Source organism: Electrona antarctica, assembly GCF_951216825.1.
Source record: "Electrona antarctica genome assembly, chromosome: 14".
NCBI classification, from domain to species: Eukaryota; Metazoa; Chordata; class Actinopteri; order Myctophiformes; family Myctophidae; genus Electrona; species Electrona antarctica.
Genome location: NC_136795.1, coordinates 29,259,899 through 29,282,442, shown reverse-complemented (window position 1 = coordinate 29,282,442; position 22,544 = coordinate 29,259,899). Strand labels below are relative to the sequence as shown.

The 22,544-nt window shown below is 43.8% G+C and overlaps 1 protein-coding gene across 3 annotated transcripts in view; it reads right to left on the bottom strand.

The window, feature by feature from the left end:
• Window positions 1–22,544, bottom strand: part of LOC306937645 (E3 ubiquitin-protein ligase rnf213-alpha-like) — a 54,949-nt gene that overhangs the window by 14,581 nt on the left and 17,824 nt on the right. For 2 of the 3 annotated variants that reach the window (XM_079521530.1, XM_079521528.1), the window contains 34 exons: window positions 22,345–22,497; window positions 21,025–21,644; window positions 20,169–20,328; window positions 19,857–20,074; window positions 19,262–19,399; window positions 18,377–18,541; window positions 16,862–18,134; window positions 16,567–16,748; window positions 15,834–15,989; window positions 12,127–15,735; window positions 11,889–12,013; window positions 11,682–11,795; window positions 11,200–11,324; window positions 10,992–11,111; window positions 10,712–10,776; window positions 10,327–10,483; window positions 10,074–10,215; window positions 9,444–9,635; window positions 8,217–8,347; window positions 7,716–7,873; window positions 7,362–7,571; window positions 6,976–7,163; window positions 6,136–6,256; window positions 5,726–5,826; window positions 5,427–5,609; window positions 4,799–4,965; window positions 4,262–4,364; window positions 4,054–4,168; window positions 2,230–2,437; window positions 1,625–1,821; window positions 962–1,084; window positions 680–790; window positions 358–585; window positions 146–221 (listed from right to left, as the gene is read on the bottom strand). In XM_079521530.1, the coding sequence (XP_079377656.1) occupies window positions 146–221; window positions 358–585; window positions 680–790; window positions 962–1,084; window positions 1,625–1,821; window positions 2,230–2,437; window positions 4,054–4,168; window positions 4,262–4,364; window positions 4,799–4,965; window positions 5,427–5,609; window positions 5,726–5,826; window positions 6,136–6,256; window positions 6,976–7,163; window positions 7,362–7,571; window positions 7,716–7,873; window positions 8,217–8,347; window positions 9,444–9,635; window positions 10,074–10,215; window positions 10,327–10,483; window positions 10,712–10,776; window positions 10,992–11,111; window positions 11,200–11,324; window positions 11,682–11,795; window positions 11,889–12,013; window positions 12,127–15,735; window positions 15,834–15,989; window positions 16,567–16,748; window positions 16,862–18,134; window positions 18,377–18,541; window positions 19,262–19,399; window positions 19,857–20,074; window positions 20,169–20,328; window positions 21,025–21,644; window positions 22,345–22,497 (10,134 nt within the window). The remainder of the gene's footprint in view (window positions 1–145; window positions 222–357; window positions 586–679; window positions 791–961; window positions 1,085–1,624; window positions 1,822–2,229; window positions 2,438–4,053; window positions 4,169–4,261; window positions 4,365–4,798; window positions 4,966–5,426; window positions 5,610–5,725; window positions 5,827–6,135; window positions 6,257–6,975; window positions 7,164–7,361; window positions 7,572–7,715; window positions 7,874–8,216; window positions 8,348–9,443; window positions 9,636–10,073; window positions 10,216–10,326; window positions 10,484–10,711; window positions 10,777–10,991; window positions 11,112–11,199; window positions 11,325–11,681; window positions 11,796–11,888; window positions 12,014–12,126; window positions 15,736–15,833; window positions 15,990–16,566; window positions 16,749–16,861; window positions 18,135–18,376; window positions 18,542–19,261; window positions 19,400–19,856; window positions 20,075–20,168; window positions 20,329–21,024; window positions 21,645–22,344; window positions 22,498–22,544) is intronic. The other variant, XM_079521529.1, reaches the window with a different exon arrangement.

Genomic DNA, 22,544 nt, shown 5'->3' with positions numbered 1-22,544 from the left:
CGGCAAGTTGTTCCACATCCCATGCAGCAGCTGAACTGAACTTTGTGTGGACTACTGACATTTACCACAACAGTGACCTCTAGTGGAGGCTCTAAATAGCTTGGCATGAACATGAATCTTTGAAGTTCATCTTTCTGATACTCACAGTACCACAGTAAGTTACCCATGGCTTGGTGAGCCACTGCCAACATGTCCTCAGGCATGGTGGGCAAGAAGGCCCTCTGTAAAATAATAATATATATTTTTTAAAACACAAATATATTCAGTCCTCTTAACACAGATAAATATATTCAGTCCTCTTAAAAACAGACTGTGGGGGGCTGTTGGCATCGTACAGTCAAAGGCAGAGCACGTTACCTGCATGTTGGTTGGTGACAGAGCCAGCTGTTGAAGGGGAACCAGGACGCCCTGGTTCCAACAGAGCAGGACGGCTGCCAGGTGAACGGTCAGCTCCACCAGCACACAGTTGGGATGAGCGCTCAGCGGCCCCAGCTGGTTGCTCACCAGGGCCTGGGCAAAGGCCTTGACCTGGAGGCTGGCCAGGACAGGAGAGTCCTGGACGTACGCCAGCAGGATTTGGCATTGCTGTGGGTACGGGAAAAAGAAAAGAAAAACAATATAAAAATGGGTCTTGAAAGACAATTAGATGTTATCGAAATATCCTTATGTTGCGTTTTACCTCAGGTTTGGGGTGTGAGATTGCATGGGTGTCTCTATACAGAGAAGTGACTTCTCTGTACAGGGCTAAAAGCAGGTAAACGGCCTTCCGCTGTGGTGAGCATTTACACCCCTACAGGAATAGAACCATAATTGAGTCAGACTCATTATGCAGATGGAAAACAGGCATCTCTCTCTAGTAGCATCGCTCCCCTGTCTCTCTCTGCACTCACTCTCTCTATCACCATAATGAAATTGATTTGCATTAAATGTAATTAACGCATCTAGTACAAGACTACAGTACCTGGCAGATCTTGTCCAGTTTGTCTGCTTTTCCTTTGATCACCACCTGGGCAACAGCATCTCTGATTGTCTTGTAGTCCTCTCCACACACCAGGAACTGGTCTATGGCTGTGTCTTCTTGATTCTAGGAAGTTAAGTGATGAACATCCAATACGACCATATATATCAGCAGCCTGTTCGTCAAACTGCTCGACAGGAGCAATAATGTAGAACGGGGGTCTTTAACAGGGGGTCCGGGATCCGTACGGGATCCCCAGAGTTACTACAAGGGGGCCACCAAATATTTGTGTGACACAGGATTTTTTTTTATATTAACCATTTGAACCCTAGCATTCCTATTCTGAGGAGAACGTTAGCCAAAAGTAGCAGATCTACAAGCTCACAATGCCGTTGTGAGCTTGTAGATCGGCTATTTTTGGCCAAGTACAGAACCAAAGGTCAAGTTTACTAAGTATTGACGGTTCAATGGTTAAATCTCTGAAAATACACATGAATCCACATACGTATGACAGTGCGGTCAAACAAGTCCGACGCCATCTATGAAAAGGTTTAATCTGCAACGCAATTTTATACAATATGTAACAGAGGGGTCCCTGCTTCATCTCTCTCAGCTAAGGGGGTCCTTGGCTTAAAGAATGTTGAAGACCCCTGATGTAGAACATACCTGCTGCAGGACTTCATCAGGGAACAGCCAGTGCACATGGTCCACTTTGAGGAGTTTCTGCACAAACTCCACTCCGCGCTGGCTGCAGATCTTTCGGATCAGGTAGATTCGGTACCAGTCGTTCCCGCTACGCGTGCACAGGTCCACCACACTGGACAGGAAGCTCGTCTCTGCATCCTGACGCTCCTCCTGGACTCCTGTTGGAGGACAAGAACAAGAACCATTATTCTATTACCTTTTCCATTAATTGAATAATCGAGTAGCGTGTTTTGAAATATTTTTTAATATATCAACGAATCGATGAACCACTTAGGCCGTATTTTATACTTTGTTGCACAACAATTTTGTAGTGCACAAATGGTGAAATAAGATTATCTAAAAGATCACATTGCATAGGTTTGACATTTTTATTAAGTTTTAACATATAATGACATGTCCAATTTAGGGATCGTTTACAATTACAATTACATTATTAACTTTTCAATTAAATTGATTAACTCTGTTAACTATTGCAGCGATACAATAGTGAGATGACAGAGGTTTCTAGCCGACAGACGATTTGCAGAACCAGGTTTAAACAAAAATTGTATCGGGTTTTTACACACCTATAGCGGTTAGTTTGGGCACGAGCAGGCTGGCAGCCATGTCCAGACACATGCGCACCCTGGCCACCTGCTGCAGGTACTCCACAGTGGCTGCGGGAGCAGAGCCTCGCTCAGAGAGCAGGTAGTCCATCAGGAAGTTCCTCTCAGGCTGCAAGCTGGCCTGCTGCTCGGCTACGGTGTGGGACTGCAGCCTCTCGCACATGGAGTCCTAGATCAGGGAAGAAAGAAAGTGAATTCATACTCGAGACTATTTTGTATCTTCATAGAGCTGAAACTATAATTTATTTTCGTAATGATTATTCCATCGATTACTTTTACGATGAATCAAAACATTCGAGACGTTTATTTCTTTGGACACAAAGGTGTACATCAACGAATCAACGCAAAAAATATATACATACTGATTTACCTAGAGCTAAAGCCCAATTTCATACCGATCTGCTGCAAGCTAATAATGTGTCACAAATGTTATGTATTGTGAGCTTGTGGAGCTGCTATTTTGGGTATGTTACAATTACAATGATTACAATTATTTTTTAAATAATCGATTAAATCAATTTATTCAATTAACACAGCCGACGCGAATCGCGTATCAATACGTTATCAATTAATCAAACGTCGGGTGCGAATCACGTATCAATACGTTTCAATCACTTTTTTATAGCATACTTTCATTCATCTTTTTACCCACCCGGACAATGAAGAACCATCACCCTATCATTGCTGCTTAGTCCCGCTCACGGACTGAGGCAGAAAGTCATGTAAACCTTTTATTTACAGTTTGGTCTGTAAACTTCTACTGTAATAATAAAAATCACACCCCTGTGAAGTGAGCGGTGCAACTGTTCTCTACCATTGCACCGCGCAACTGTAGAGAACAGTTGCACCGCTCACTTCACAGGGGTGTGATTTTTATTATTACAGTAGAAGTTTACAGACCAAACTGTAAATAAAAGGTTTACATGACTTTCTGTCTCAGTCCGTATATAGCGAGCTGTAGTGAATAAGTACAGAACAGTTGCAACGCTCACTTCACAGGGGTGTGATTTTTATTATTACAGTAGAAGTTTACAGACCAAACTGTAAATAAAAGGTTTACATGACTTTCTGCCTCAGTCCGTATATAGCGAGCTGTATTGAATAAGCAGAGAACAGAATATGGGACAGAGTTGCACCACTCACTTCACATGGGTGTGATTTTTATTATTACTACAGTAGAAGTTTTTTTCTTATGAAAGCAGAGAGTCTTCTGTTTCATACGGTATATAGTATTTATATGTCGCTATAGGCCTTATTTTGTGAATATTGAGGAGTTCACGTCCATGTCTTCTCTGAAGTTATCTGGTGGGCACAAGCTGCATTCAATAACCAATTGCTGTCTAACTGTACATGGGATCAATGTTTACTCTTTTCCTCGTAAAAGTACACATTCAGGGCTTTCATTCGGTGTATAGGATGTATAGGATATTTATTGGGTTCAATTTTATATCTGCCTGTCAATGTCTCTGACTTTAAACCATCCATAACTCTGCTCGCTGTTCAAGATAACCACTTCCAGGCAAATGCAGGTGTTGCAAAAAGGTCAATATCTCCAGAATGGAACATGGTAAAATCAAAATGTATTTTTTAAATTGAAGTGGACAAGTTCAGCTTTCTTTTGATGTATGCGTGTGATTCTCGCTATAAGAGAACATTTTGCTGTGGGCCCCCGAACAAGGCCTTTGTGCAATGTTAAACGGTAGCAACATCCAAATAGGCCTGTTGAGATCTTGTAGCAATCAAAGTGTTAACTGCTGCACTGCTATCCCTATATTGTGTACGTACCTCCAAGCAGTTGATGTACAAGGAGTACAGCTCTGTTTTGTCAGACTCCTCCAAGATGTTGCTCTGCTCGACTGCCGTCAGATGTAGCTGCAGGTAGCCTTTCACCTCGTCAAAGCTGGGGAAACACAAAGTTGAACGTTTAAATTGGGTTAAGCCCTGGGCATAAACTAAACATCACCAACACGCACAACACATTCCATCACCGTACCTGTACTTCAGCAGCAGTTTGAGGACGACCGATCGAACCACGGGATTCTTATCATACGAGTCATTGAAGGGAGACAGTGCTTTCGTCAGAATCTGGCGATTACCTTTAAAAACAAAAACGAGAATAGAACACGTATGAGAATAGAACACGTATGCATTGTGTGTATTGTATAACCTTTGACTGTGATATCCGTACCGCTAACAAACGTGTGAATAAAGTATTCAATCAATCAAGTAAAATACAAAATTATCCATTCATAACTCAGAGAGTATTAACGAGTAGTTCAACCAAAAAGTGACTTAGTTTAAACACCACATGAAGGCTTGAATTCAAGGAGAATTTTGTTTTTTGTCACATTAATAAGCCAATAATTTGACCGTCGGAGACTGCTAAAAGAGTCTGCTACTGAGCAGCTACCCGGTCATCAAATTATTGGCTTGACAAAAACACAAAACTCTCCGTGAATTCAAGGCTTCATGGCATGTGTTAATCGATAGAAAATATGTCATTTGTTTGGGAGCAGAATGCGTGGCCTACCTTTGGCAACGCAGACATGAGGAGCTTCCGCCATGACGAAGGTCAGGAGGTGGTTGATGATGGCTGGACAGGGAGGACAGTTGTCCTTGAAGCACACGGTAGACACCAGGTCTATGAAGAACGCATGGCACTGCTTCCTAAACTGAGCATGCTTGCTGATGAGAATCCTGCAGATGACAATGGGGACAAAGTAGTTAAATAATGCAAAAATGCTCTGGTCAGATTATATAAGTTCCTATTAAATCTAAATACTGGGGAGAGTTTATTATGGCGTGTGCCATTCCAGTCTTTGACAGAATGCCATTCCAACAGTGTCCGTTTTTGTAACCATACTCTGAGGGTTGGAAAGGTTGCGTTATTTAACATACTCTGCCATACAGATTGGTCCAAATAAAAAAGTATTCACTAAGAAACATTCCAGATTCAGTTTACGTCTATATTAAAATAGATATCTTGTTAAATGCAAAGATATACAAACCAAGGAAACATTTCATGGGGACTTGAAGTAGGTTTAGAATTGTGCTTCAAATCTGTGCTTTGACGAATTTATTTTACGTTTCATGTATTAAGAAAGTGAAAAGCAGGCTTATGGGTCTTAATATGTTTTCCATAAAAATGTTTACTGTACCTCAGATCTTCCGAGGGTGTCATGGGATAGTCATCTGCAACTTGCTGCATGCAGAGGGGACAGTACATCTGACCGGGGGTCAGCCACTGTTTGATACAGGCCATGCAGTAGATGTGTCCACAGGAGAGGCTCAGGGGGTCCTGGGGGTCCCCCATACACACTGGGCACAGCTCAAACCCAAACCTGGACGAGACAGGCACACAACACACATGCAGTGTAGAATTACAGTCCACGAGCACATCGCAGCATGGCAAGAAAAGATATCGATACAAGTTTAATAGGTAAAGATCGAACCATACCTGAAGATGTGTTCCACTGCACCGTCTTTACAGTCTTTGAGAATAGTGATCACCGCCTCAAATGCCTGCTGCGTTTTGAGGTCCGAGTTCTTCTCCAGCACCTGGATGACAAGTCCATGGATTAAAAGCAAAATGCGACAAGTCCTACAGTAACATGCAATTTGTGAGGGAACATGCTTCCATAGAAGAAGGCTTCTATGGAATCCAAAGGACTAAATGGTGACTGAGAACTTTAATCCATGCAAGTCAGAGGTAACAATGTCAGTATGAATGCACAAGCACAATGTAGGGTTGTTACCTGTCTGACATGGACAACCAGGCACACTAAAATCAATTGTGTTTTGGGTTAGATGAATTTAATTACACCATTACAAAAATAATGACAACATTTATGATCAGAGCACACCAACCTGGCCAAGTCCTCGCGTGTGCTTTAGAACCACCGGTGTCAGCTGCCTCTCCACCTCCTCGATGCCCAGCAACAGGTGCTCCACAAACAGAGACAAGGAGAAGATCCGGCTCCATCCGCTCCTGAACGGAACCGCAAGAGAATGTCTTTATTGGAAAACAGTTCACTTCAAGGAAAAAGGCCCGCTCTACTCAGACAGTTTTATATAGTTTCAGGCGTGTGCTGGGTGCAGATTCAAAATGAACATATAGAGAATGAATAAAATCCGCACTTCCAGTCGAGTAAGAGTCTTTGTTTAATCATTAAACAAAGACTCTTACTCGACTGGAAGTGCGGATTTTATTCATTCTCGATTGGAAAACAACCATCAAACACAATGCTACTTCTAAACCCATCAACTACATCACAAATTGCCTCAGTTGAAAAATCTTTCTAGGGCTGCAACAGTCAACTTTAATTGAAGCATATATAATTATCCTAAATAATCAATTCATAATCAATCCCTATTTTGGGCATGTCATTATAGACAAAGTTTTAAAAATGTTCAAAGATAGCTAAAATACCAGACCTACAAGCTCACAACACATCGCTGTGATCTTGTAGATCTAACATTTTCATTATTTCTTGCATGACAACCTTGTCTGATGAAGTATAAAGTTACACTTCAGTAGTTAATAGAATTGTTGACACACACGTGCACACACACACACACACACACACACACACACACACACACACACACACACACACACAGGATTAATCAAATACGCAATTAAAAGATTATTGGCAAGAAAGAAATACATGGATGGTTGCAGCCCCAAATGACTGACGTTGCACTCACTGGACCCTGCAGACCATGTCCCTGCTCCTGGCTCCATAGTGTCTCATGCTGTCTTCAGAGCAGATCAGTTCGATGGGGACTTGGAGCTTCTTGACCTGCCTGAGCCAGGCCTGCCTCTGGGCATCAGTGTTCAGCTCCTGAGGCTCCAGGAATTCCAGGCAGGCCACAGCGGCGTACACATCGAGAATCTGCCAGGAGGCAGAGGGAACACAGTGGAGAAAAAAAAGGACACCTCAGACCACAGACAAATACTGCAACAAAAACATTCATATTTGGGAGGGACTGTACACAAATGGTTTCAGAATATCTCTAACACCACCCCATCAAAATACAAATACACTGAGATTTCAAGCAGCAAAAAAAAAAACAGCTATTTTGAGACTTACAAGCTCCATCCCCTCTCTGGCATGGGTGTTTCTCAGGAGGGCCTGTGCCATGATGGGTTCAATGGTGAGCATTCTGGAGAGGTTCTGCAGTCGGTTCTTGAACTCATGGTAGGCGGCATGGACCCATGGGAGAGAGATCAGCTCTTTATCTGTTGCATTGAGGCGCAGTCGCAGCTCATTGACACTGCAGTTTAATGCACCGCACAGGAGCTGCAATGGGAGAAAAAAAGTATGAAATAATATTTTCACTATCCTGGAATTATTATTAGATGCCTTATTAATGACCCTAATGAACTTCTGATTGAAGGAGCAGTGTTGTCATCAGCAGAAATTTGAATGGAAAAACGTGATTACCAGAACATCTTCCTTGCCAGTCACATTCATGGTCATGGAGACGAAATCCTGCAGGTATCGGTGGAAAAACTCCATCTGCGTTTCGGCATCTGCTTTTGCAATGTATCTGCCAAGTGGAGTCTTCCCAAAGAACTCTTCAAACTGAGTTTGGGTTTGGCCTAAAAAGAAAAAGTACGTACAATATTTGTTTTTGAGATGTATTGGAGTAGATGTAAAACGTAAGTATTGAAGAAAATGGAAATAATCAAGTAAATTATTAAATTCATTATTAAAACGCTTTGTTGAATACTCGATTCTGATTGATCAATGAATTTAGCTCTGTTATTGAGCAACAGTCTGCTAATAAGGAAATAACAGACTGGTCGTCTGCCTCTGCTCAATGTGCCAATGGAAGCAGGAGCTTGTAAGCTAATAATGATCCTTAATCAATATTTTGTGTCAAATGATTGACTTTGTTTGAAAGTAGTCTTAAGTGTGATTTGTGACATTTTGATGAAATACCTTCATGTTGAAGGGAATGAACCCAGAGCTCATCGAGGTAGTCCTTGATCCTCCAGCTGAAAGGCATGCTGCAGCCCACGTTCTGGTCCAGGCCTATGTGCCTCTGTACCAGGATGGTCCTGGTCTCTGAGCTGGGATGATACAGTACATGTACAGAGACAGAAGGATGGAGATGAGTGATTATGAGGGGATGGGGGGAAAAAGGATATAGCATACAAAAAAATGCATAAATAGGCGATCATATGTATAGACACAGATAAGAAAACTGGTAAATGGTCCGGGAACCTTCTGATTCTCAAGTGACCTCTCAACCTCCTCCTGAGCCTGTAGAAGCCTGAAGAGATCTGCTTGTCTGCAAGTGCAGGCTTTAGATCAAGGGTTCCCAAACTTTTCAGGCTGTGACCGCCCCAAAATAATCATATTTGAACTGGGGACCACCCATTGTAAAATAGGTAACTTATAGATAGTCTATTTTCACAAAGTTTATTCTTACCTAATATATGACAATTTGGCCAATTTCGTATTAAAAGTCCTTAAATTGTTAGAAATGTGCAGATACCCTGTATACACTTACTATACTACTACTACTGTATGTTGGTTTCTTTACTGTCGAGTGAGAAAACAATGTTGGATATTAAGCTTATGATCTGGGGATCCCCCAAAATAATTTTGGGACCCCCAGTTTAGGAAGCACTGCTTAAGACCACTAACCTGCGGTCCAGCGTCATGGATGAGACCTCCAACAGTCACTAACCTGTGGTCCAGCGTCATGGATGAGACCTGCAACAGTCACTAACCTGCGGTCCAGCGTCATGGATGAGACCTCCAACAGTCACTAACCTGTGGTCCAGCGTCATGGATGAGACCTCCAACAGTCTCTAACCTGTGGTCCAGCGTCATGGATGAGACCTCCAACAGTCACTAACCTGTGGTCCAGCGTCATGGATGAGACCTCCAACAGTCACTGACCTGTGGTCCAGCGTCATGGATGAGACCTCCAACAGTCACTAACCTGTGGTCCAGCGTCATGGATGAGACCTCCAACAGTCACTAACCTGTGGTCCAGCGTCATGGATGAGACCTCCAACAGTCACTAACCTGTGGTCCAGCGTCATGGATGAGACCTCCAACAGTCTCTAACCTGTGGTCCAGCGTCATGGATGAGACTTCCAACAGTCACTAACCTGTGGTCCAGCGTCATGGATGAGACTTCCAACAGTCACTAACCTGCGGTCCAGTGTCATGGACGGGACCTCCAACAGTCTCTCGTTGCCAAAGATGTCCAACCACAGCTTCTTCAGGGGGTCACCAGAGTTGGTGTCCAGCAGGAGATCCAGGTTGTGATCGTGGTCGATGATGGAGACCAGCTGGGCCAGGAAAGGAACGACGGCAGCTTGGACACGCTTCCACAGGGTGTGTCTATCAAGAGTCCAAACAGTGTTGCACGTGAATATTTGCAAGCTTTAGATGAAGAAACCGTTCAATGTTTCTGATCCTCTGTATGCTGTATTAACCCGTTAAGACCTAGGGCCAATTCAAAAAATGTCTTCAAAATCAGTTTGCTGAAAAACCTGTTGCTACTGTATAGCAGTGCTGCTCAAACCTTTTCATGTCAAGCACCCCCCAAAATTCTATGTATTTGGCCACCGACCCCCATCTCAAAGTATTTTGTTCCAGGGACCCCCAGAAGCAAAGATTTGAGTTAAAAATGTTCGCTTTAAAATTATATATATATATATATTCAAATATATGCACAAAATTGATGATTTGATGAAATGATTTTTGAATAGCCACAGATTTAATGGGTTAAACACTAATTTCTTATTTCCCTCTTCCTTGTGTATTATGTGACAATACCTGAACGTCCCGCCTTCCTGCAGTGCATCGATGTTGGAGGCCTCCTTAATGACCCAGTTACTTTTGATGCTTGACAAAGTGTTGCCGTCCTGAGTCACCAATGACGAGTGAAGGCGCTTCTTCACCAGTCTCAGAAACTCCGCTGATGAGAATAATGAATCACAAAATAAATAACGATAAGATTGGTTGCTGTGAGGTCCTGGACAAGAGGAGGAGATTTAAAAAACCCTGCCAAACAAAGAGACTCTATTACCGTTGATTTCCTCGTGGTCGTTAAGGAGAGCGAGCAGGATCTCTACTCTTCTTGTGCTGCGGAAACCACTGTCCACCTGGTCCCTCAGCATTCCCACGGCGTTCTGCACACAGCTCCGCACTAGTCCTGTGGTGTCCAGGATATTCCCACAGCCCTGCTAGCAGAAGGTACCACACGTTTTCAAGAGAAACGAGCAACACTTCAGACTTCACATAGAAACATGTAGCTACTGTAGTCAGAGGTTCTTAACCTTAACAGGCCAAAATAATTTGCACTGGAGACTCGGTTCTACAGATACATTTTTATATTATTTGACAAGTTGGCCAATGTTTGACCTGTTTTTATAGGTTGAGAACCACTGCTGTATTTGAGGTGTTTTACTTACAGGATGGCCTGCAGGCTCCTCTTCGCATTGCTCCGTCTCAGAGTACAAGTCATCGACCTCCATAGCTGTATGAAATATCACATTTGTGATTTTAGGCCACATTTTTACATTAGAAGAGTACTGTAGTTCACCCAAACGATTACTAATTTTCTATCACACACCCCATGAAGCCGGTCATCAAATTATTGGCTTAGGAATGCGATAAAAACAAACAAAAAAATATCTACTCCTTAAAGTTACTTCAACCAACAACAGAGATGTTTTAATCAATATTTTCTACCTTCAGGCTGATTCCTTTCCTCAAACAGTTGACTGATTGTCAGATTTTGCAAGGCTTTGATATCAGACACGATATCCTTTGATCTTCTGAGGTCGTCAATATGCACTGAACTCCAGGGCCCTGTAATGGTTAAAGTAGTTCATAGAATCAATCACTCATTTTGGAAGCTTGGATGACAGGGAATGGAGTTAAGTCGTGTTGCCCTCACCTCCATGAAAGCCAACATAGGGAGTTCCTCCTTCCATCCTGGGCAGTTTGGTGATGAAGTAGACAAACACCTTGCTTTGAGTGTTCTCTTGTCTTGACTTGTTGATTTCATTGATGGCTGAATACCTGTCAAACAATCAAACACAACATGACAAAAGAAGCATCAATGTAATTTGCACATTGCATTTCTTGAACAAAAAAAAATGATGTGATTGATATTGTGTTGATGTACTGTTATTTGTACTTTTTATGTTCAAGATAAATAAAGATCAAATCAAATCAATAATAACAGATACAAGCTCACATCATGTCACTTGCAAGTTTGTACATCTCCTATTTTAGAATATTTTTGGGGAAAAAAACAAATCTTCTCTTCAGGGGGTCCCTGGCATAAAACATTTTCAGATCGACTATTGATTTGGAAGGCATTTGTAGAATGCCTCGGGTCTTAATGGGTTGATAAATATTTTGCAAACAACCTACTTTGCAGATGCGATCAGATTGGCACTCTGAGAATCTTCATCATAATCACACTGTATGATGAGGAGCCTGTTGCCAGGTGCAGGCATGCGGCCGTGTCCAGTTGTGAGGAAATGCCTACAGTAGGAAGACAGGAGATTTTTACATTAACATAATGTCAGATTCTGAGTGCAGAACCGCAAACAATATGGATGAGACCGATTAGTAGACCTGATCTTCTTGAGGAATGAGTGTTCTGTGTCGAACTGCTGGAGCGAGAGAAGCTCCACGCCATGACACCCCTGATCCAGTGGCTCCAAATCAGATACTGTCAGAAGTCTGGAGAATGTTGTCACCTGTGGATTAGAGTTACAAGCATCAGCAAAGACAAGTTGGATACGTTCAGGGTATTATAGAGACTACAAAAGCAAATCTAAGCATATACAGTATATGACAAATGTAATATTACCTCCGTGAAGAAGGCCAGGCCATAGGAATCCTGATTCATGTGAGCCAGGATGAAGTCAGTTAAGCAACTGTTTTTCTGCTCGTCAAAGTAGACCCTCGCCAGATAGTCGCTCTCGACTTTGGGGAGACCCATGCAGTCTAAACGCACCACCGAGTCAGGCGTTGCACATTTGAGCAGTACGAGTTTGGCCTCATCCAGGAACCTTCGGTCATGGTCCGATGCTTCCATGTCACTTTGCTTCTCTATCACTTGGAGGACCACGGAAGCGCACGTGTCTGAATGGTAGCCGATGAAGACATCCGCCGGCAGGTACTTGTGTGTCTGAGGCACCGCTGCGTGTTGAGTGTTGGGGGAGATAAACTGTGCGACCCAGGTTTCCAACTCTTTCACGACTCTCTTCTGCTCAGCAAGGAGGACGGTGTGGATGTCCAAGTAATGCTTCTCCAGTCGGTTGATGAGAGGGATCGGGAACTGCTTGTAGACCACCTCTTTTTCCTCGATGACAATCAGCCTGAAGTCCTTATGCACTCTGCATTTGACACGATGGGTTCCCAGTCCGAGGTCTACGTATTTCTGTCCTCCGAGACAGACGTAGTACTGGTTGAGGGCGTCGTACAGACTTTCGTAAAGGTTCTGCAGGTTCAGGAGCACAACGGTTTGACCCGTTTCCATGCAGATTTTCACTCTGTTGATGTTGCGACATATCTGGGTGTACTCTTGGTCCCTGGGGAAGCTCGAGCCAAAGATGATTTCGGGCTGGCTGCCTTCCGAGAAGAAGGCTTGCTGCAGGATCTGGAGGGCTGCGTAGTTTTTCGTTAGAACCAGCAAGTACCTGCAATCTTCCTCCTGTCCGATTGCTGCAATGTTTTGTCTCACCAGCTCAATGGTGCTGATGCTCTCTAGGTTGGGTGTCATGTTTAACTTTTTGGTGAAGACGGTGACTGCGTCCACATTATCTTTGCCACTGAAATTTCTCAACACTGCCTCCACAATCTGCTCTGCACTGGGTTTCTGTTGAGAGGCCTTTGTCATGGCGAAAATCATCTTTATCAAGCTGTAATAGTCACGCAGACCAAAGAAGCCTTTTCCCTGTTTGCGGCAGATATTCAAGTAGGCCCTGGCGAATGGCTGGAAGAAATCCCTAACCTTGTCTAGAATCATGGCATCGGATGAGCATATGCCTTTGGCACTATCAATGAGTTCCTTTTCGTCAGGGTCACCGCGGGAGACAAAGATGCCTCTGTTCATCTTTGCAGGGTCCAAGGCCCAGTTAGAAATGCCAATGAATCCAACCTTCTTGTGTGGCAGAGGCTCGTCGTCAATGCAACCTTCCTCCAGCAGGGGATGGAGAGTTTTCAGGGGCATCTTAGGGGAGTCCTCCGCCAAGCCGATCTCGTCGAGGACCACGACGGAAATGTACTCGGTCAGGTTCTTTCCCTCCTGGAAGCGAGCACACTGTTTGAAAGTGTTGATGATGCCCTCTGGTGTTGAGTGAGGGCTGCACTGGAAGGACACCAAGTGGATCTGTTTGAACCTCTTGAAGAGCTCAGAGTGGGCGGCCTGGCCCTGCATTGCATCTGCCACCAGCGTTTTAGACAGAGACTTTGAACTTCCGGGTTTTCCGACCAAAAAGAGGGGGATTCGTAGTTCAATGCAGAGCACCATCATGAAGACGTTTTCTTTCAGCGCTTTGTTTCTTGCGATTGTTTGCAACTGTTGTTTTGGCACACCACTCAAAAGTAGATCCTGCATACGTGAGATTTCTTGCATGACTCTCATTGGACTGTACATTTCTGGAAGCTTCCTGCAGAGTTGCTGTCTGTATTTCTCCTTGTCTTCTAGGCAAGCGTGGTAGCACACTCCCGCAGCCATAATCAGGGACCACAGCACAGGGTCTCCGGCCTGGTGTGCTCTCTGTGGTCTTTCTGGCCTGTTAGCATTTAGACTTTTCTCAAACACTTCAAGCTCCGCAAAAAGCATGTCATGGTTCTTGTAGAACCACACAAATGCTTGCATGCAGCGTTCCACATCTCTCAGGCTCACAAAGCTGCATTCATCCTTCCTCGTCCGCATGTACCTCTGTGAGGTTGACAGAACATCCGTGATGCCTTTGATGTAGACCACATCCATTTCATTGACCTCGACCACTCGCTGTACAATCTGTTGGATGTACATCTTCTCGGTGTGATCGTTCAACTGTCCAAAGTCCCACACTAGAGGGATCATGCTTGGTGGCAATGCCTGAACTCTGTAAACCAACTGGCGCAGTGGAATGGATCCGAGCTTCTCATCAGTCTCTTCAGCTCGAACTCGGTACCCAAGACCAGCAGACTCTAGCCTTTGAATCATCTCATCCGTGTGCTTTCGATATGGGTTGCACGCCGCTATAATTTGCAATCCACAGTGGGGCGTCAAGCCCTCCCCCTCAACCGTCTGGTCACAGAGGACTTCCTTAATGCTGCCGATTGCCTCCGTTGTGTTGGCCTCATCAAAGAAGAGAACGGAGTCAAAGCCGTAATCTTGTTTGTTGGTTAAAGCGATCGCTTCCGCCTCTCTGACTTTGGTGTAGATCATATCAGAACTTGTTCCTCCATGCACCTTGACCAGTTTCATATTCTTCGTGGCCACTCCACTCTTCCGCAGCTCACAAATGAATTTAACGAGCCTAGTCTTCCCGCACCCAGTCTCCCCCATTATGATCACAGGGATGCCACACCTGAAGCGCATGTGGATGGCCAACATCTTCAAGATGTTGTCGGTGGTGAGCTCGTAAGTTTCGTCCGGATCAAGAGGCCACTGGATTCCAAGTACGTTGCATAGTCTCTCTATCTTCTCCCCCCTGGATAGACCATCAAAGTCAATGTTGAAAGGGACTCTCTGTAGCTGCAGACCTGCATACAACTCCAGCGTCATGATGTTTCGTTTTATCACCCTTCCTGAGGTGGCATCAATAGCATCTACGTGGTTATCTGCATTAGGCCGAAGATGGAAGCCAATGAAGGTCATGGACACGTGGTCATCGTTAAAGAATATGTACGGATGTGGCTCCGACTCCCATCGCTTCCTGATCAGAAATGGGGCCAAGTCTTCCTCGGACCTAGCGGGAAGGTATGTCTGCAGTCTCCCGGGACTCTGGTCAGAGATGCTGAGTGACGGTGTGGCAAAGTCCTTGGCCATCAGGATCATGAAGTCCACCACAAAGGTCTTGAATCCTTTCAGAGTGTCACCAGTGCACTCGATGTCGCAGAACACAGATGTCTCACAGTCTTGCAGCTGGAGGTTCAAGAACCATACAAAATTTCTCAATTCTGCCCAGGAGGGGTCCATAATGCCGCAGTACATGAGAAGCATCTGTAGGCATTCTACGTGAGACCCTTCGACGCCCTGGTACATGAAGGTGTCGAGATCGACACCGTTATGGAATCGACTGAGATATTGGTATGGTCTCTGGAAGGCTTGACTCCTGAATTCTCCATCATCCATTAGTGGGTCCAGAGGATTCACAATTGTTGGATGTTCTTCCTTCATCTCTATCATCAGCACCTCTTTTGGTGATTGGCAGACAACTTTAGGGAACACGTCTATGAAAGACGTTTTCACATCCCGGGTCTATGACCAAAACAAAAGAGGATAAAGGAGAAATTGAAAATCAATGCTAGACAAAAAAATGCTAAAAGAATGTTATATATTGTGAGGGGAAAACGTACCTGACGTGAAGCATTGCGTGGAAGATTTGTCGTTGATTCTAAGCTCTCGATAACATACAGCTGCTTGTTGCTGCACTTCCACATCTTTCCCTCCGAGTCCATCAGATAACGAAGAATCAGCAATTTGAAAAGGAATTCTTGGAGGCCTTTCCGCACCTTTACATTAGGATAAACAAGACAGATGTTTAATTAATTAGGATAAACAAGACAGTTTTAATCCATTAAGCACAGGGAGAAGGACAGGTACCCAAAACTCATCAGAAACACACCATTAACCCATTTTGGACTGAGGCCGATTCTAAAAACGCTTCTAAATCCTAAGTTTTCTGAAAAACTCAAACATCAAACATTTTTGAATACTGTACATACTGTACAGAACCCCAAGAGGGGTTCCCGTCCAGAATGGTTAGAACACCAAAAGGGGTTCCCGCCCAGAATGGGTTAACCCATTAAAAATGGTAAAGCATCTTTTTAGATTTTAACCACCAACTATATTGTATATTTCAAAAATCTTGAGAAATTGTGCAAATCTTTGAATATATTATAAATATTTCTGAGGGGGTTCTTGGAACAAAATATTTTTGAAGGGAGGGTTGGTGGCTAAAACATCTAAAAGGTTGGAGAACCACCGATAAAGCTTTTTTTTTTTTACTGTTACTCAATTACGTTTTTCTTTTTTGAATCGGCCTCAGGTCTTAATGGGTTAAAAATGCCTTTGCATTACAATCATTACCGATGATGTGACATCAAAATGGAAGATTGTCAGCTCATCCTTCTTGGAGGTGTTGAGAAGAGACTGAAGAATGACATTCTCGTCGACCTTTGGCTCAATCAAGCGAATGCACTTCATCGCTGATGACTTGTTGGTTGAGCGTTTCAGTTTTTCACGAAGCCTCTTGGTGTAGAGAGACTTGCCTGAAATGTTTCAAGAGCAAGTCATTAATATGCCATGCGTCAACATGCTTAGAAATGAAATAGTAACCGTCTCTGCACACAATTGTAATAAGTATCTTTAGATGTGTACTCACCAACACCAGCTCTTTTGGACGACACCACTCGCACGCACATTCTGTCTCTGAACACAGCCGCAGCGCTGCTTTGATCTGCTGGGACAGTGTAGTGTCGACAGAGGTACTTCTGGATGCGGACCAATGGCTCCTGGGGAACCATGTGCAATCTGTACTGGCTGAAGGCAGAGGGAAGGTAGGCGTGCTCTCTGTCCGAGCTGCAGACGATGATCAGTTTGTAGTCCTTCCTGCTCTGCATTTCCATTCGACGGAAGAACCTCTCGACTTTGGAGCTCACTTCGTAGTTCAGCTGATCCCCGTACAGGAGAGTGTGTATCTTCTGTCCCCTGTAGCCCGCCGTGAGACAACGTCTGAAGAACAGCTCCACGTGCTCATAAGGCGTGGACGAATTGCACAGGAGGACTTCGTCGCATGTGGGCAGCACCTCGTCCTCGCTGCTCATGTAGATGGAGATGCACGAGGTCAAGACCTCGTCGTGTGGACAGACTATAAGATTTGGCTTCCCGGTGGACAAACCTTTGGGCATCTTTCTTTTCACACAAGTGTCGTTGTTCTCTTCAGAAAGGCCCTCTGCATGCTCATCTTCCACACTGGCCAGTAACTCCAGCAGTCTTCCAAGGCTTCTAGTGTCGAGCATGTCTGGAAGGAAGTTCTTCATGTCGTTCATGTAGGCGTTCCATATCAAGTCAAACTTCTGGCAACCACTCGCTGCTTCCACAAGACTTGGTAGAGGATCAAAATCACCCATTGCATCTGGGTCTGCCTGCGCATTGACTGGAACGTCTCGAAATGTCTGATATTCGATGTCCTCGTTTATCTCTCGTGGTTTGGTGAGGATTTCATACTGGAGGTTGTGCCAAACCTCCCTCAAATCTAAGGCTGTGCAGTTTGGTTTGACGAAAGAGAGCATCATGAGAAGTTGGTCCTCCAACTGAGTGGCGTGTTCCTGTGTCAGCTTACTGCACAGGTATACAATCTGCTCTGCTGTGTAGTAGTTCAGGTAGTAATGCTGCGACCTCTGTTTGTTTACGAAGTCCATCCAGTAGTCGAAGCACTTCTCCATTTTCTTGCAAAGTTCAGGGAGCTGCTCCTCCACAATGCCATCCACAAAGATAACACTGACTACAGAGCCTAGGTTGAAATCCATGACGATGCTGGGCTCTGTGCCACTCGAGTTGCATTTGATGTGGGCCTCCCATTGCCTGAAGAGAGGATTCCCAGCTGTGTACAGGGCAATGAATGCCTCAGCTAGTCGTTGAATACTGGAAAAAACCTGAGTGGGTGCAAAGAGATGTCTCCGTCACAACTGCGAACATTATGCATGTCATGGCATGTTACCGCTTCTAAGACGACGGAATATAATTATTTTTCTGTTCAATGACAAAGCTAATTGTTTTTCTATCAGATCAATAAAATTCAAAATAAAGAAATCTGCCGTTAAGAATACTACATATATTAAATAACAGCACACTACTAAACATCTGGGTTGGTGGTCGCTAGCAGGTGTGGTCTTACCTCTGCAAAGCGGTCCACCTCACACTGCCCCTGCTCTCCTTTCCCAGACATGAGCATGAGTTTGTTCTGTAGCTCCCTCAGATCCTCCAGAGAGTAGCAGCGCATGTTCCGACCCTCATCGTGTTCTTCTGGAATCTGCAGCTTCAAGGCTGTGTCAAGACTCAACTGAGAAGAAAGGCATAGTCTTAAACTTACTTCTGGAAAGATAATTTTGTGAGAAATGATACCATTGCTTTCCAACTGAAAGCAGAGCAATAGGCTTAGAATGTGCATTACATTCACACACCAAAGGCAGAGGAAACCATTCACAGCAGTGACAGCACCGCCCTGCTCATCAGGAGCAGTTAGGGGTTCAGTGTCTCGCTCAAGTACACTTTGACACTAGCAGAGGGGGAGCCGGGGATTGAACCAGGAACGTTTCCCAAGCAACCACTCTACTTCCTGATCCACTGCCAGACCTTGCTAAACAAACATATGCTAAACCAACGCCATTCTTTTCCCCCAGTCTTGACAGGGAGGAAGTTCCAAAATGGAACTCGGGTTTCAAGTAGGGCTGCAAAGTATTGATTATTTTGTTTACTATTTTTTTATTACAAAAAAAGAATAAGTGGCTTAAGTGATGTTACCTTGAGCAATACACTGAATGCCTAACTGCTCCAGTGGAGCTGCTCAGTGGCAAACAGTATAGGGCTGTGGTTGTACTGGTCAGGTCACAGGTTTTAATGTGTGCTGTCTGTGTGCTGTCTGTGTGCAGGGTGTACTGTGTGCAGGGTGTACTGTGTGCAGGGTGTACTGTGTGCAGGGTGTACTGTGTGCAGGGTGTACTGTGTGCAGGGTGTTGCTGAAAACGAGCTACTAACCTGGCTAAATAAAAAATAAATGTACCTTCTTAACATTCTGTGCACTGATCATGTAGATGCCGTTGTTGTTGATGGCCGTTGCTAAGGAGAGAGAGGAGAGTTCTACTGAACCATGGCAGTCCTTCACATTCTTCAGCCATTCCAGATGGCGTGCAGTGTCACGCTGGAACACAAAACAACATTACAATCAATGGTGCCAGCCAGTCATAATTAGATACATATTAGTGGTTCTCAAGATTTTAAATTTTAAGGTCTGCATAACTCTGAGACAGTAAAAAAAATAATAATTTGCTAGACATTCTTACACTCCCAGCGTTAGTAGCAGAGTGAGAACCACTCTGCTACTAGACTGGCATTGGCCAGACTCATAACGCAGATTCACTCACAAGTTCCTCCCCATATAGGGGAATCCGTGTTATGAACCTGGCTAATGCCAGGCTACACCTAGCAGCATCCCTATTCAGGGCAGGTCATAATAGACAAATATTCGGCAAAAATGGATGAACATTCCATGAAAACATTCGGGCTATGTTTGCTATGTGTCATATTACATATTACAAAGTACAAGTTTATACTGTTAAGAAAAATAACTATTCTTAGTATTGAACATTTATTCTCACCAGCTTCTTGGGCAGGTTGCCGTCGTTCTCCAAAGCTCTCCAGAGCTTCTTCAGTACCTCCCTGAGGGCCTGAAAACCAGCGTCTGCTTTGACGTCATAAAGCATGGACGAGTAGCCAAGTACAGCATCATGGAAGCAGGCCACACGGTCCACATCCAGGTCATTCTCTCCAGCAGAGATGGAGGCCAGATCAACAAACACCTTCAGCTCGTTGATATCTGAAATGAAATGGATCACATTTCCACTGTTCACTTGCCTGAATGACCATTAAAATAATAATTAGCGTTAATATTAGCTATTGATCCTTCTCACCTTCAAGGGCTTCCTTCACCCAGTTGACAAACTGTCTTCTTTGGCTCAGCTCGTGTAAACACAGTCTGCGAGGCTCGGTGATGTCCACCAGAACCATCTTGGCCAGCATCAAGTCATTGTCAATCCGACTGAGGTGCTCTTGCTGAAAGTCTGCGTGAGTCTGAGGAGATGCCAACATTATTGTCAACACTTTGCCCAAATATATTACATGCACGGATAACAGCAACACAATAAGATTCATATTATTTATGTTAATTAAAGACCAAAGCAAGAATCAGTTCTCCAAAACGTTGTTATGCCTAATGCCTCTTTAACATCTTAAAGATGGAGTGCCGTGATTTTTCCCCCGCCTAAAACATGATCATCAGGTACTATGATTATACTAGGAAGGTTTCTTCCAAAAAAGTATACAGAAAGTGTTACAATTATGTTTTATGTGGCCACACCCACCAGTTCATTAAGTATGCCTGGTTTTCACCATAGCACCACCCACCTGAAGTTAAAGCCCCCCCCACAGCTGTTGTATGATAATGTGAGAGGGGTTAGGGTTATGATGTCACTAAAATGATGTTATTTCGATTGGGCCTTTTGACTCAAAGGCTTTCAGGAAGAAACCAAAAATACACAGGGAAGACATATTTGAATATTATAACCACACCTGTGGGTCTATTAGAGTAATGTTAATGTTTAGTAACTCCATAGACGCATGCAGAACAGAAAAAGTACAAAAATCATGGCACTCCATCTTTAAAGAAATGTACACATCTCCAATGACAGGGGTCTCAATTATTTTATAGAATGCATTTAAAACATGCACTAGCAATGATATACAGTACATGAAAACAAGGCTACTTACAACTTCAAGCAGAGTCTCTAGAACCCTGAAGTCACCCTGAAGACAAAGGGTCTCCTTAACCATCATGATGACTTTGGCAGATTCCACAGCCAGATGAAGCTGGTGATACTGCTCAATCTGTTTGACCCTTCCCTGGATCCACCGCTTGTCGTCAAATGGATCAATGCGACACATGATGGCCAAGTCTTGGGCGAGGTCTGCGTACTTGTCCCTGAACGCTTTGAAGACTAAGTCGATCTCACCAAGCATGATGTTACCGTTCTTCAGCTCGTCATAGATCACTTTGTACTCATCGTAGCACGCTTGGAATATGTCATCGTGAATTACGTCCGGTGTCGCCTGCATATCAGCAACCCCAGATTCATCGGGGTCCTCGGCTTCCCTTTCTCTGCGGGAGACGAGCGAGGCTTGCTTTTCCCAGCACTCTTTGAATATGTAACTGTCCTTGAAGGTGTGCAGAATCTCAGCCATTTCTCTGATGTCTTCATCGAGATTGAAGTAGGTGACCACAACGGCCGTTGGGGAGTCCGGTTGGTCAAATGGACGAACCTCCATGAACTGGTCCAAGATCATGGTGTCGATGTTGATCTGCTGTCTTTGCTCCAAGTCGGATACATCAACTGTCATACAGATTAAATCAATTTAACATTTTTATAAAAACAAAACACTGACATACTCGATATAACGACAAGGAAATACCATTTCTGTTCACTTGGAGTGGTCAAGGTTAGCTGGTTAACTTGTGTACACAATAATCAGATTAAATTATTTATAAAAAGTAACATTGCAAATTTAACATTGTAAAGCACATCACTAGCCTTAACCCAGCAAATGTTTCATACAGTATATGCAGCACAAGTGACATCAGTATTGAATGCAGCGAATAAAGCCAACCATCCCATTATGGACTACAAGCTGAACTGTGTGCAAACAAAGTTAAACAGTCATCTGTATTTCTGGAAACTCCCTAGTTATCTCTTCATCAGCTACGGTTTCAGAGCACAGCCTTTCGTTTACTTTAAAAGCCAAGCCATTAAAATGAAAGCGAAACATAACTGGGGTATAGTTGATTAGATTACAACAAAGCTGTATTTCCCCCTAAATGTCCTGTTGGTTTTGAAGTTAATATTCATATATTTTGTGGTGGAAATAATACTGAATAGCACCGTCTTGTATGAATTAGAACTACAGTATCCCAAGTAATTGAATAATTTATATTATTTATACAAGTTATTTTAATTGTTAGTTAATTAGTCCTATACAGATAGTGAATAATTGTTGTGTAGATGGATGGTGTCCCCATCCCAAATACCAACATACCCGTTATATGCTCCTCAAGCTTGCGAGTCATTGTTATCATGACGTCCACCAGCTCCCTCTCATGGTACACAGCTGTCACTTCATCCTGTCTCCACTGCAACAGCCTCCTCATTTTGTCGTTGTCCTGACATTGCTTGTTCTCAGAGAGACAGTCTGCAAATGTCAAAAGTCACATTTTAATCTATAAATAATGAATAATT